This window comes from Anastrepha obliqua, chromosome 5 (genome assembly GCF_027943255.1).
Source record: "Anastrepha obliqua isolate idAnaObli1 chromosome 5, idAnaObli1_1.0, whole genome shotgun sequence".
Taxonomy (NCBI): Eukaryota; Metazoa; Arthropoda; class Insecta; order Diptera; family Tephritidae; genus Anastrepha; species Anastrepha obliqua.
The window spans coordinates 17294858-17306455 of NC_072896.1; the positions used below are offsets into that span (position 1 = coordinate 17294858).

Here is an 11598-nt window from a genome sequence, read left to right on the forward strand (position 1 = left end):
AAGCAGCGAAGAGCGAAGTGAACGATGAAATGAAATGTGAGCGATTACAACAATATGTAAAGCAGCGAAGAGCGAAGTGAACGATGAAATGAAATGTGAGCGATAACAACAATATGTAAAGCAGCGAAGAGCGAAGTGAACGATGAAATGAAATGTGAGCGATAGAGAAGTGAAAGGAATAGGGTGAGCCCAAAATTGTGGGTGATGCGAAAATAAAGTTAGGGTGAGCCCAAAATTTGTGGGTGATGCGAAACTAAACCTTAAACCCTTAACATCCTCCCCCGGTTGGAGTTAACTACTCCAAAATAATCAGCAAATTATACTTAAATTATACATAAATGCTTGTGTGGACAAGTTGGGTACATCTTCTAAGTGTACTGCCTTAGTTACAAAACAAATAAATACTGCAATATAAGACTTAATTGGTGAACGGCCGCGAATTCGTTGAGTTATAAGGACAGGTCCACAATAATCCACTCCTGTCACTTCGAACGGGTAAGTTTGCTGGACTCGATCGGCTGGAAGATGCCCCATAATTTGCTCAGCAATAATTGGGTTACTGCGGTAGCATAATACGCAATCGTGAATTACCCTTCTTATAACATGGCGTGCGTTTGTTATCCAGAACTTGTCTCTCAAAATGTTTTGAAGCGTTTGGACTCCGGCGTGCAAGTGATGATGATGAAAATGTCGAATTAATGTATTTACAAATGCGTGTGATGATGGAAGTAGAATTGGATGTTTACTGTTAAAAGGCAATAATGAATTTTTAAGTCGTCCTCCAACTCTGAGTAAGTTCTTATGCAAGAATGGCGACAATGAAATTAGCTTTGAGTTGCGATGTTGTTCTCCAATCTCAAGGGCGTGGATGTCTTCTGAAAATGAAATATATTGAATGTGTCTGCATATCAATTCTAATGCTTCATCCATTTCAGGTGCGGATATGTTGATGCAATCATTAGCTGATGACTGCTTTCGACATCCACGAATAAATCGACTTACATAAGCAAAAATTCTCAGCAATTTCATGTAGCTATTAACATACTTGTGTTTACTAATGAAGTCAGAAGTTGGAATAGCAATTAATGCAGTTCTTTGAAGCCGCTGTTCTGGTAATTCGTTTTGTGATACATGCACTGCTGAAGGCCAATAATCACAGCTCCGTTGGATAAATTCTGGTCCGTGCCACCAAAGTGTATTTCGTAAAAGTTCGCTGGCACATGCTCCACGTGATACAATATCAGCGGGATTCTGGTCTGTTGGTACGTGATTCCAGGAAAAGGTTTTCGTTAATTGTTGTATTTTTGCTACCCTGTTGGCCACAAAAACGTTCCATCTCGACGGTTCACCTGCTATCCAAGCAAGCGCAATTGTGCTATCTGACCAGCAGTATACATTTGCGCCAGGAAGATTGAGTATGTTGTTAACTGCTGACATCAGTTCTGCGGCCATTAGGGCTGCACAAAGTTCTAGCCTAGGTAATGTAATCTCTTTCGTTGGTGCCACTCGAGATTTAGCACAGAGTAGTGACGAATGCTCACCATATGCATCACTCCATGCTGCATACACACATGCTCCATATGCCTTAGTGCTTGCGTCTGCAAATGCGTGAAGTTTAGTATCGATATCAATATTAGCATACCTGGGTATTTTTAATGTTTGTAAAAGCGGTAATTGTTTATTGAATAGCTCCCAATGAACCTTGATCCCGGGTGGGACCTCATCATCCCATGGCGACTTCAGCTTCCACAGTTGTTGCATCAAAATTTTGCATGTTACAATCAGAGGATTGAGGAGACCTATCGGATCAAAAAAACTTGCCAATTTTGATAGAATTGAACGCTTTGTAGTTTTAACGCTATTATCCGCTACCAAATGAAATAGAAAGCAATCCTCAACTGGTGACCATTTTAGCCCTAACGTTTTTACAAACTCAGTGTCATGGAAACGAATTGTCTCTTCTTTGTCTTCTGGTAAAATATCGGCAACAATTTCGGCTGCGTTCGATGCAAATTTTCGTAAAGGAAATCCCGCGCAATTCAGTAAGTTTATGGTTTGATTTTTGATTTCGATGACCTCGCCGATACTAGCTGCGCCGCTTATTAAATTGTCTACATAGAAGTCGCTTAGTGTTACCTTTGATCCGATTGGGTAAGTTTTCGCTTCGTCAATTGCCAGCTGTTGTAGACATTTTACCGCAAGGTACGGTGCACAACTAGTACCATAAGTAACTGTTTGTAGCTGATATGTGGTAAGTGGTTGTTGAGAGGTAGGGCGCCAGAAAATGCATTGCCATTGGGTATCTCGTTCGTCGACCCAGATTTGCCTAAACATTTTCGCAATGTCAGCCATGATGACATATTTGTGTCTTCTGAATCGGGTCAAAATTGTGAATATCGTATCTTGTAGCTGGGGACCAACTCTCAACATGTCGTTTAAGCAATATCCATTTGAGGTTTTGCAGGAGGCGTCAAAGACTACCCGCAGCTTTGTAGTCGAGCTATCAAGTTTTGTAACCCCGTGGTGGGGAATATAGTTTAGGCGATTTCTTGGAGAATATTCTAAATTAACTGGAATCATATGCTTCATATTGATATATTCTTCCATGAATTCATTGTAATCTCTGCGAAGATTTGAGTTTTGATTCAGTTTGGATTCTAACGAAAACATTCTTTTGCCTGCGGTTTCTTCTGAAGCACCCAGGTGATGCGGTTCTTCACGAAATGGAAGGCGAACAATGAACTTGTTGGTAACGGGACACCTGTGAGTAGTAGAACTGAAATAGGATTCACATTCGAGCTCATCCGACGATAGAGTCGACGATGACGATGCTGGAATGTCTTCGATTGCCCAAAACCTTTCCAGGAGCTTATCTAAAATGGACTCTGATGTGACTGATGTGAATGCTTTGTATGGAGGTGATGGATCAGCTGCTGATGTTACGTGCACAGGAATTGCACCTGCAACCACCCATCCAAATTTGGTATTTTGTATTACTGGACCATTGAGACGTATTTGGCCCTTACTAAGTATCTCAAAAAATAATCCTGCTCCAATGAGTATGTCAATCTGTCCTGGTATGTTGAATGTCGGATCAGCGATGGAAATGGTATCTGGAATCGAAATGGTTGACTGATCGATGCGACGACTAGGTTGACATGACGTAATGGATGGTATGATTAGTGCATCAATGGTAGCACTATACTCTTCGGTTAGAGATTTAATCGTTATGCAACATAAATGTTGCGCCTTTGCTCTCCTTTGACCTATTCCACTGACGTCGATATCTACGCCCTTTCGAGTTACTCTTAAATGTTGTGCCAATTTCTCCGTGATGAAATGCAGTTGAGATCCGGAATCTAGCAGAGCGCGAGCTCGGATGCTCACTCCCCGAGAATTAAAAAACATGAATAATTGCTGTTCCAAGAATAACTTCTGATTGATCGAGACTCACCTTAAGAGCAGATGATGAGAGCAAACCTGCTCTTGGTGATATGTTGGTAATGGCTGAATCATTTCGATGTAATAGTGTATGGTGTTTTACATTGCAGTGTTTACAGCGATGGACTGAAGGACAATCATTCGATTTATGACCTGATCCAAGGCAATTCAAGCACAAGTTCAGTCCTTTCACACAGTTATATCTTGCAAGTGGATCCATGGCACGGAACGTGTCGCATTTGAAGGCATTATGATGGGGAACCGCATTGCAAAATTCACACTTTGCTTGTTTGGTACTCACCATGGCCCATTTTTCGTCACGTTTGTTGTGCCTATGTGTTGTTAGCTGAGTTCTTGGTACGAGTGTTTTAGGCTGCCCGGCTTCCAAAATATCTGCAATTTGACAACGACGTTCTAAGACTTTTGCTAAGTCCTCCCAAGTGGGCAGTTGAAAACTCATGGCAGTTGATCGCTGATCAAACAAGTGGGTAACCTCTTCCTCCCACTTGGCCTTCGTGTCTGTATTGAGCTTTGAGGATACCAGATGCAAGAGTATGCCATCTGATACTTGCTGATTTGAAGCTAGTGATTGCACAGCTCGTAAGTTGGTATTGACGACGTCTATGAACGCCTTCATCAATGATGCATTCGGCCTTGTTTCTCCCTGTACTTCGAAAATATGTTGGATATGAGCTTGGAAAATTAGCCGCTTGTTTCCATATCTAGACTGTAACAGATCCAACGCCTTGATATAATTTTCATCGGTCACCTCAAACGATTGTATGAGGCTAGCTGCTGAGTCGACGAGACATGATCGGAGGTACTGAAACTTCTCGATGTTTGCTAATTGGCTGTTGTTGTGAACGAGCGCTAAAAACATGTTGTAAAAATCCAACCAAGTTCGGAAGTGGGAAGTTCGTGGTGTTCCCGCCTCATGATGCACCGAATCGCTTTCTCTAAAGGGGGTTGTTGATGGTGGTGATGTAACCGCAGGTATATTGTGAGGCTCCATTTCCACTACTTGTATGTGATGATTACAACTTAAGTCAATTGGTTGACAACGATGGCGATGGCCAGCTCTTCAATCCGGCTCGAAGGACCAATTTATGGATGATGACTGGCCAACCCAGTTGACTTAGGTTTATCCGCAAAATTGAAACTCGAAATTAGATCCAAAAACTAATTCTTTATTTTATAAAAACGTACAATATTTAGACCCGAGGCAAAAAAAGGGCGACGAAGTAATTTGCTTAATTTAATTACAAGTACCGGGGGAGCCGTGATGGCAAACGAAAACGAAACTGTATCAAACTGTATTAAAAGGTGCGTAGGCTGGTCCTTTTATAATGGTTTTGGGCACCGCTATCCCTTTATCGATGCTAGGTGAAGGGAAGATCATGCGAAGACGATGCGACGTGGGATTTATGTTATTTTTCGGCATACATATGTATCGATGTGCATGTATGTTGTTGGCACTGCAGATGTACTAAATTCTGCACAAAATAATGATCAGTTAGTGATAACAACAATGTGTAAAGCAGCGAAGAGCGAAGTGAACGATGAAATGAAATGTGAGCGATTACAACAATATGTAAAGCAGCGAAGAGCGAAGTGAACGATGAAATGAAATGTGAGCGATAACAACAATATGTAAAGCAGCGAAGAGCGAAGTGAACGATGAAATGAAATGTGAGCGATAGAGAAGTGAAAGGAATAGGGTGAGCCCAAAATTGTGGGTGATGCGAAAATAAAGTTAGGGTGAGCCCAAAATTTGTGGGTGATGCGAAACTAAACCTTAAACCCTTAACACTAGCCTTTCTAATTGCTGTTTGGTGAGTACCTGGACTTTCGACCTGCATAAAATTAACAAAATTAGTATATATTTATTATTTGGTTACTATAAAACCATAAATAATCGCAAACAACTTACATTTTAACAAGTTTACCCATAATACGCAACACAATCGAAAGCAAAATTGCATTCGACTCTAAATTCGGTATTCAACGAAAATTTCGACAGGGCTGCACCGCTCATAATACCAAATTGACATTCGATTTTCGATCTTCGACAACCAACGAATATCGAAGATCGAATGCAACTCATAATAGGGGCCATCAAGTACAATGTGTGAATTGGTGTCATATGTATGTATGTACGTAGTGTGTATTAGCACACTTTCGAGATGTATGAAAATTGCAAACATACACATTTCTTCGCTCCCCGCGCACTTTTGCGTATTAAGGGGAGAATATTAATAAATAACGGTAAACTTTCGATGAATAATTTTTAAAGCTATTGAAGTTATGAAATAAGACAGCTTTTAGTAAATTTAAAAGCCAATAAAGTGCGCAGAAGAATATTTGCAGGAAAGTGTAAATTATATTCAAATATTAATCAGAATTTAATTTTTATTCTACAAAACCATCATACCAAACATTAACTGCCTATTTGATTTTAAAATATCAGGAATTCATGTAAGTAAATAATCCACATCTGACACAATTCACTTGTTTGAATTGAATTGTTTTTCATTGCCTTTCAGTGTCATTGCTTTTCTTGCTATCTTGCCGAAATATGTGTGTAGTGACAATGCTGAGAGAGAAACAAGTCATACAAAAGCATGATTTGGTTTTCTCTCTAACTGCTATTGCCTGTTACTGTTAGTTGAGAAAAAAACACTGCATTGTTGTGTGAATTTAGCAAATGACTTGAAAGCACATATACATATGTCGACTTGTGCACCACTTTAATACATAAAATACTGCGCCAAATATTCGAGAAATGTACGCAATGTTCGGACAAGTTAAAATGAACACATTTGGAGAATATTTAAATTCGATAAATTTATGAAATTTACAAACCAAATTCGTTTTGTAAACACATAATTCATTATAAAATACTAGAAAATATTACCTTACACAAAAATGTAAATAATAAGGAAATATCGAAAAGGACAAATCGATAATCAGTTTGCGTTGCCAATGATGCTCACATTTGAAATTATCGATAACTAAACGACTCGTTTTTGTAATACGTTCACATATAAGTAGATGATCCACTTTTTCGCGCTTGATAATACGTTCACATATGCATCAATCACCTATAAATCCACCAAATTAATCTACCCGTTCACATATGGCAGATTACCTGCAAAATTGACAATCAGCTGTCAATACTGCTTTGAGAGGTTTTTCTTCATAGAAATTATTTTGATTTATTTTATTATCTGTTTATTAGTATCAGCCAATCGCGCAATTAAATTAGCTATTCCTTCTCCTTGTATTTTCTTTATATTGTTAAAAATAATTAAAGAAACCAAAAACACCGAAATATTCCACCAAATAATTTCTATGAAAAAAAAATATCTGAAAGCAGTATTGACAGCTGATTGCCAATTTTGCAGGTAATCTGCCATATGTGAACGGGTAGATTAACTTGGTGGATTTATAGGTGATTGATGCATATGTGAACGTATTATTAAGCACGAAACAGTAGATCATCTACTTATATGTGAACGTATGATTATTTTTGAGTTTTCAAGGTTCGAAGGCATAAAGAAAACTAAAAAAAAACTTTAAATTCTATACAAATTTCACACTTCTGTGATATACAGCTATTTTTTTTTTTTTTTTTGTACTTTATAAGTTAAATATTTGGAAAACCTACTCGTTCCCAACAAAAAACTTTGTATCTGAATTTAAAATTTTTAAGGTTCAAAAGTATAAAGATTAGAAAAAATAGTCAAAACGCAGTTTTATTGGAAAAAGTATACAAAAAAAGAGGTTGTCTGTAAAGTCGGTTTACTGACGATAGTTTAACGTGATAACGTCATAAGAAAATACTGATTAAATGGTTGCATTTTTCAAAAGAAAATTTTAATTTTATTTGTTTGATAGATATTTTGTATGGATATAGAGAATGAGGTAACATTAACATAACATAATATACTTTAACATAACATAATATAACATACATAACATAACATAACATAACATAACATAACATAACATAACATAACATAACATAACATAACATAACATAACATAACATAACATAACATAACATAACATAGCATAACAAAACATAACATAACATAACATAACATAACATAACATAACATAACATAACATAACATAACATAACATAACATAACATAACATAACATATCATAACATAACATGCTGTTCAAGCAAGGTAACCGCAATGAGCAAGGTAACGACAAATGAGCAAGGTAACGACACATTTTTTCGTGCGTGCAGTCTTTTAAATCGAATTATAAGACGTTAATCACGTCAAAAATTGGGCTGATCGAACGCACCATGTAACTCGTAGCATGGGGGATTATGCCGAATATCATATTCAAATAATATAATATAATGAGATTTTATAAATAAAAATTAAATAAATTAAAAAATATCGATACTTTTAAATCTCTATTAGTGCTACCAGATGAGAGAGATACCCCTAGATATTGAGGTTTTTAAATGCCTAGGCTGTATATAGGAGGCCAAATTTTAAGGGAAAACGCGCTGGATGAAATTCAAAAAGAATTTTTGGGTCGAATTCGTGAAATGATTTCTAGGAGCAGCGTTTTAATGTCAAAAATACGCTCGCAAAGTGTGCAAAAGGGGGAACGGCATGTCCTTGGGGTAAACCGCTGTAAAAACCTGGCAACACTGATGCCTTTTGCAAAATGAAGAAAAAGTTTTGAAGAAGTACACGCGTGTTTTGAGTTGACGTTCCAACTTATTTTTTTAATGTAGCAAATTTAGCGAACAAATACAAAAATGTCTTTATTTGTTTTGGACATTGCGGGTGACACAAACTTACTAGAGCGTGAGTCTCACGGCACAGCAACTGTAGAGAGCAAATCACAATGGCGTACTTTGGAAGAAAGCGTCAAACCAGTATACCCTGATGGTATAGAAGCCTCTGCAAATTTAGAAGAAAGCGACGAGAATGAAGAAAATGAGGATTACTTTGGTGAGCAAATTGTTACATTTCATTTAATTATATTTAATACCCATGTGCTTTATAGGTTTGCCACCACCTAACGTGGACATCTCGCAAATTATTCGGGAGGAACTGCCGAAATTAATAACACCAAAAACCAAACTTGAAGAAGAACTTGATAAACTAACAGAAAAGATAAATGCAACCATTTTGCAAATGAAGGAGAATCCCATAAAAATCCCTGAAAGAGGTTGCTCTACAATGGATTTTTCAGACTATAATCCCGCAACTGGCAAATTTGATGTCGAACATCAAGTGAAAATCGATGTTGAGAAGGAAATGGCAAAATCACAATTGGCGAATGGTTTTGGTAGACTTAAGGAGCATCCATTCCTCACTAAAAAGAAACAACGCGCAATCAACCGGGTAACACATAATCAAGCCTTTTGTTTAAATTAGCTTAAATCAAATATGATGACATATTCGACATCTTAAGTCGCAACAACACGGTTGTGATCGTTACCATTAGTCGTTGCTTGAAGAAGATTTCATGACGAAAGACTCGAGCATAATTGCATTGCAAGACAACAGTTTCGCCCGTTGTAATCTTAGCAGTTGTGTCAGAGCTTGTGGCAACTGCTGTAAGGCCAGCGGGACAGTAATGTTCACAATATAGACTGTCAACGTCAATTTAGTTTAATGACGGAGATTTAATTTGGAACGCACAGTTTTATCTTATTTTTTATTTTTATTTATTATTTTTGAAACGTAATGTCTTACTGATAAAGAATGAAATCTTCCTAGATGACTAGTCGTACATATTGAAGACCTCTTTAGTAACCTGAATCATTGAAATGCTATTTGTATTAGGTTAACTAAAATTAGAATTTTTCAACAAATATTTTTTATTTCCTCTTAAGGTTGAACGTTCCAAAACAAAGGGTCCCGGATGGTATAACTTGCCTGCTACAGAAAAAACAGAGGATGTTGAAAATGAACTTAAAATTTTACAAATGCGCTCTGTGCTAGATCCTAAACACTTTTACAAAAAGAACGATCTGAAAGTTCTGCCAAAATACTTCCAGGTATATCACATTATCATAATGTCTTAAAAACAAATAATAATTAAGTCATTGACTATTTCAGATTGGTACTGTGCAACATTCGCCTTTAGATTACTATAGCGAACGCGGTACGCGTCACAAAAAGCGTTCACTGGTTGATGATTTAATGGAGGATGAGGCAACGCAAAATTATACAAAACGAAAGTTCAAAGAGGTGATTGCACGACGAGAGAAGTATGCGCATCGCAAAGCTATGCAAAAAATGAAGAAACAAAAGAAACACAAATCTTAATATATGTACATAATTTTTTAGTTTAATAAATAACGTAACCAAAAATATTAAGTACTTTATTTCGTTCCCTGCTCTGACGCTCCATTTAATTCTAATGATCTTGCTACAAATTCCGCTAATTGTCGATAACTTTTACCATATTCCGTTTCGGCATATTTAACTACTGAAGGAACCCCTTCATCACAGCATTCGTTGATATTTCCATCCAATGGGATGGACACTAATATTTTCGTATCCATTTGTTTGGCAAAAGTATCAGTTGCATTTTTGAAAATCTTTAGTCGCGTTTGGCAATTTTCGCAAAAAGCATGACCCATGTTTTCCACTAAACCAATTGTCGATACCCCCAACTTCCGATACATTTGAGCTCCACGTAGCGTAACTTCAAGCGCTGCCTTTTGTGGCGTACTAACCAATAAAACACCTGCAATCGGTACATTTTGGGCAAGCGAAAGATGTACATCTCCAGTACCAGGCGGCGTATCAACAATAAGGATATCAATTGGTGCCCACACAGCACCTTTTAATAGCCGTTGTATTGCAGACATGACTAGAGGCCCGCGCCATATTATTGCATCCGTCTGTTTGGCGAGCAATCCCATTGACAGGCATTTCACACCGTAATTAACTGGTGGTATCATTAAGTTTTGTTCATCAATTAGCGGCTCTTCGTGTATATTCATCATTAAAGGAATAGATGGCCCGAAAATATCTGCATCCAATAAACCAACTCGCTTACCCATATTTGCAAGGCTAACGGCAAGGTTTACTTAAAATATAATCATATATGAACGAATGAATTACTTTCTTAGGTGTTACATGCATACCTGCTACTGTGGATTTACCTACACCACCTTTGCCAGAGGCTACCATCACAATGTTCGTTACCCCAGGTAGAGGCTCTCGTTTCGGCAGTCCACGCGCCATCAGCTCCTTCTGCTTTGGAGTCAGCTCTGTGGCTAATGAACGCTAAAGATTATATGCCATGTAACAACTTCAATATTACATTTAATTAATATTTTTATACCTTACAAAAATGTAGCAACTGTGTCCTGAGCATTTTTCGGAGGATACAATTTGAACCGAAAGATGTAAACATTAATCAGCTGATGGCAAGCCCGCGTTTGACTCGATATGGAACAAGCAACATAGGCATTGCATACATATCTTTAACCATGGATAATTGCATACAAATTTACATGTATAAATGACATATAAGATGGAAAAATTTGAAAATTTTAAATTAAATAAAATATAAAACACTCATTATCGCCTGGTTGAGCTAAGAAAATGTTATAATTATTATTATTTCTCCGCAAACGAACGCTCGCCGCAAATGCCTAACTCGCTCCTCATGGTATGCTATGGGTATTCAATCGAAATCGAATTTACAAAAAAAAATATTTACTTATTCAGAGGTTTATCTTTTCAGAGAATTGCCATTGCCCGAAAAATTGCTATTTAACCCACATCAAGGCGAATTTATTACAGGTGACAGCAAACACATATAAGTAAAACCCTACATGTATTTGTTGTTGCGTTTGGTCCAAGCATCATGTCAAAATCAGCAAGCAAATGTAAACATACGAATGTAAACATACCAATACATACAAACAGAGCATATCATTTTGACGTAAGCCATACCTACGGCGAAAAATTCAGCTGGGTGAATGCTGTCACCTTATTAAATCCACCTTGACCCACATCTTTCTGTGTAACAGTCAAATGTCGGAGGTTATGGTGGCTGTCGTTCTAATTTTTTTTATTTGTTTTTTTTATAAAAACCGTTGAATGTACAACGCCGTTCGACAAAAGTTAATTTTTCGTTGCCGACAGGAGCAAGACCT

General features: G+C 37.4%; 3 protein-coding genes and 1 non-coding gene across 4 annotated transcripts; 2 read left to right on the plus strand and 2 right to left on the minus strand.

Annotated features, from left to right (window-relative positions):
- Window positions 1–789: 789 nt before the first annotated feature.
- Window positions 790–2461, minus strand: LOC129249118 (uncharacterized). The gene is made up of 2 exons (XM_054888770.1): window positions 1046–2461; window positions 790–875 (listed from the first exon to the last, which is right to left on the minus strand). Exons 1-2 carry the CDS (start codon window positions 2428–2430, stop codon window positions 857–859), a joined length of 1404 nt encoding a protein of 467 aa, XP_054744745.1. The 5' UTR covers window positions 2431–2461; the 3' UTR covers window positions 790–856.
- Window positions 2462–8118: 5657 nt separating this feature from the next.
- LOC129248394 (deoxynucleotidyltransferase terminal-interacting protein 2) lies at window positions 8119–9798 on the plus strand. Its single transcript, XM_054887926.1, has 4 exons — window positions 8119–8425; window positions 8481–8821; window positions 9316–9480; window positions 9542–9798. The coding sequence occupies exons 1-4, from the start codon at window positions 8230–8232 to the stop codon at window positions 9749–9751; spliced, it is 912 nt and encodes a 303-aa protein (XP_054743901.1). The 5' UTR covers window positions 8119–8229; the 3' UTR covers window positions 9752–9798.
- Window positions 8933–9245, plus strand: LOC129249635 (small nucleolar RNA U85). The gene has a single exon (XR_008582685.1). It is a non-coding gene; the product is annotated as a small nucleolar RNA U85 (small nucleolar RNA).
- LOC129248393 (iron-sulfur protein NUBPL) lies at window positions 9748–11097 on the minus strand. The gene is made up of 3 exons (XM_054887924.1): window positions 10779–11097; window positions 10579–10720; window positions 9748–10520 (listed from the first exon to the last, which is right to left on the minus strand). The coding sequence occupies exons 1-3, from the start codon at window positions 10848–10850 to the stop codon at window positions 9808–9810; spliced, it is 927 nt and encodes a 308-aa protein (XP_054743899.1). The 5' UTR covers window positions 10851–11097; the 3' UTR covers window positions 9748–9807.
- Window positions 11098–11598: the final 501 nt, after the last annotated feature.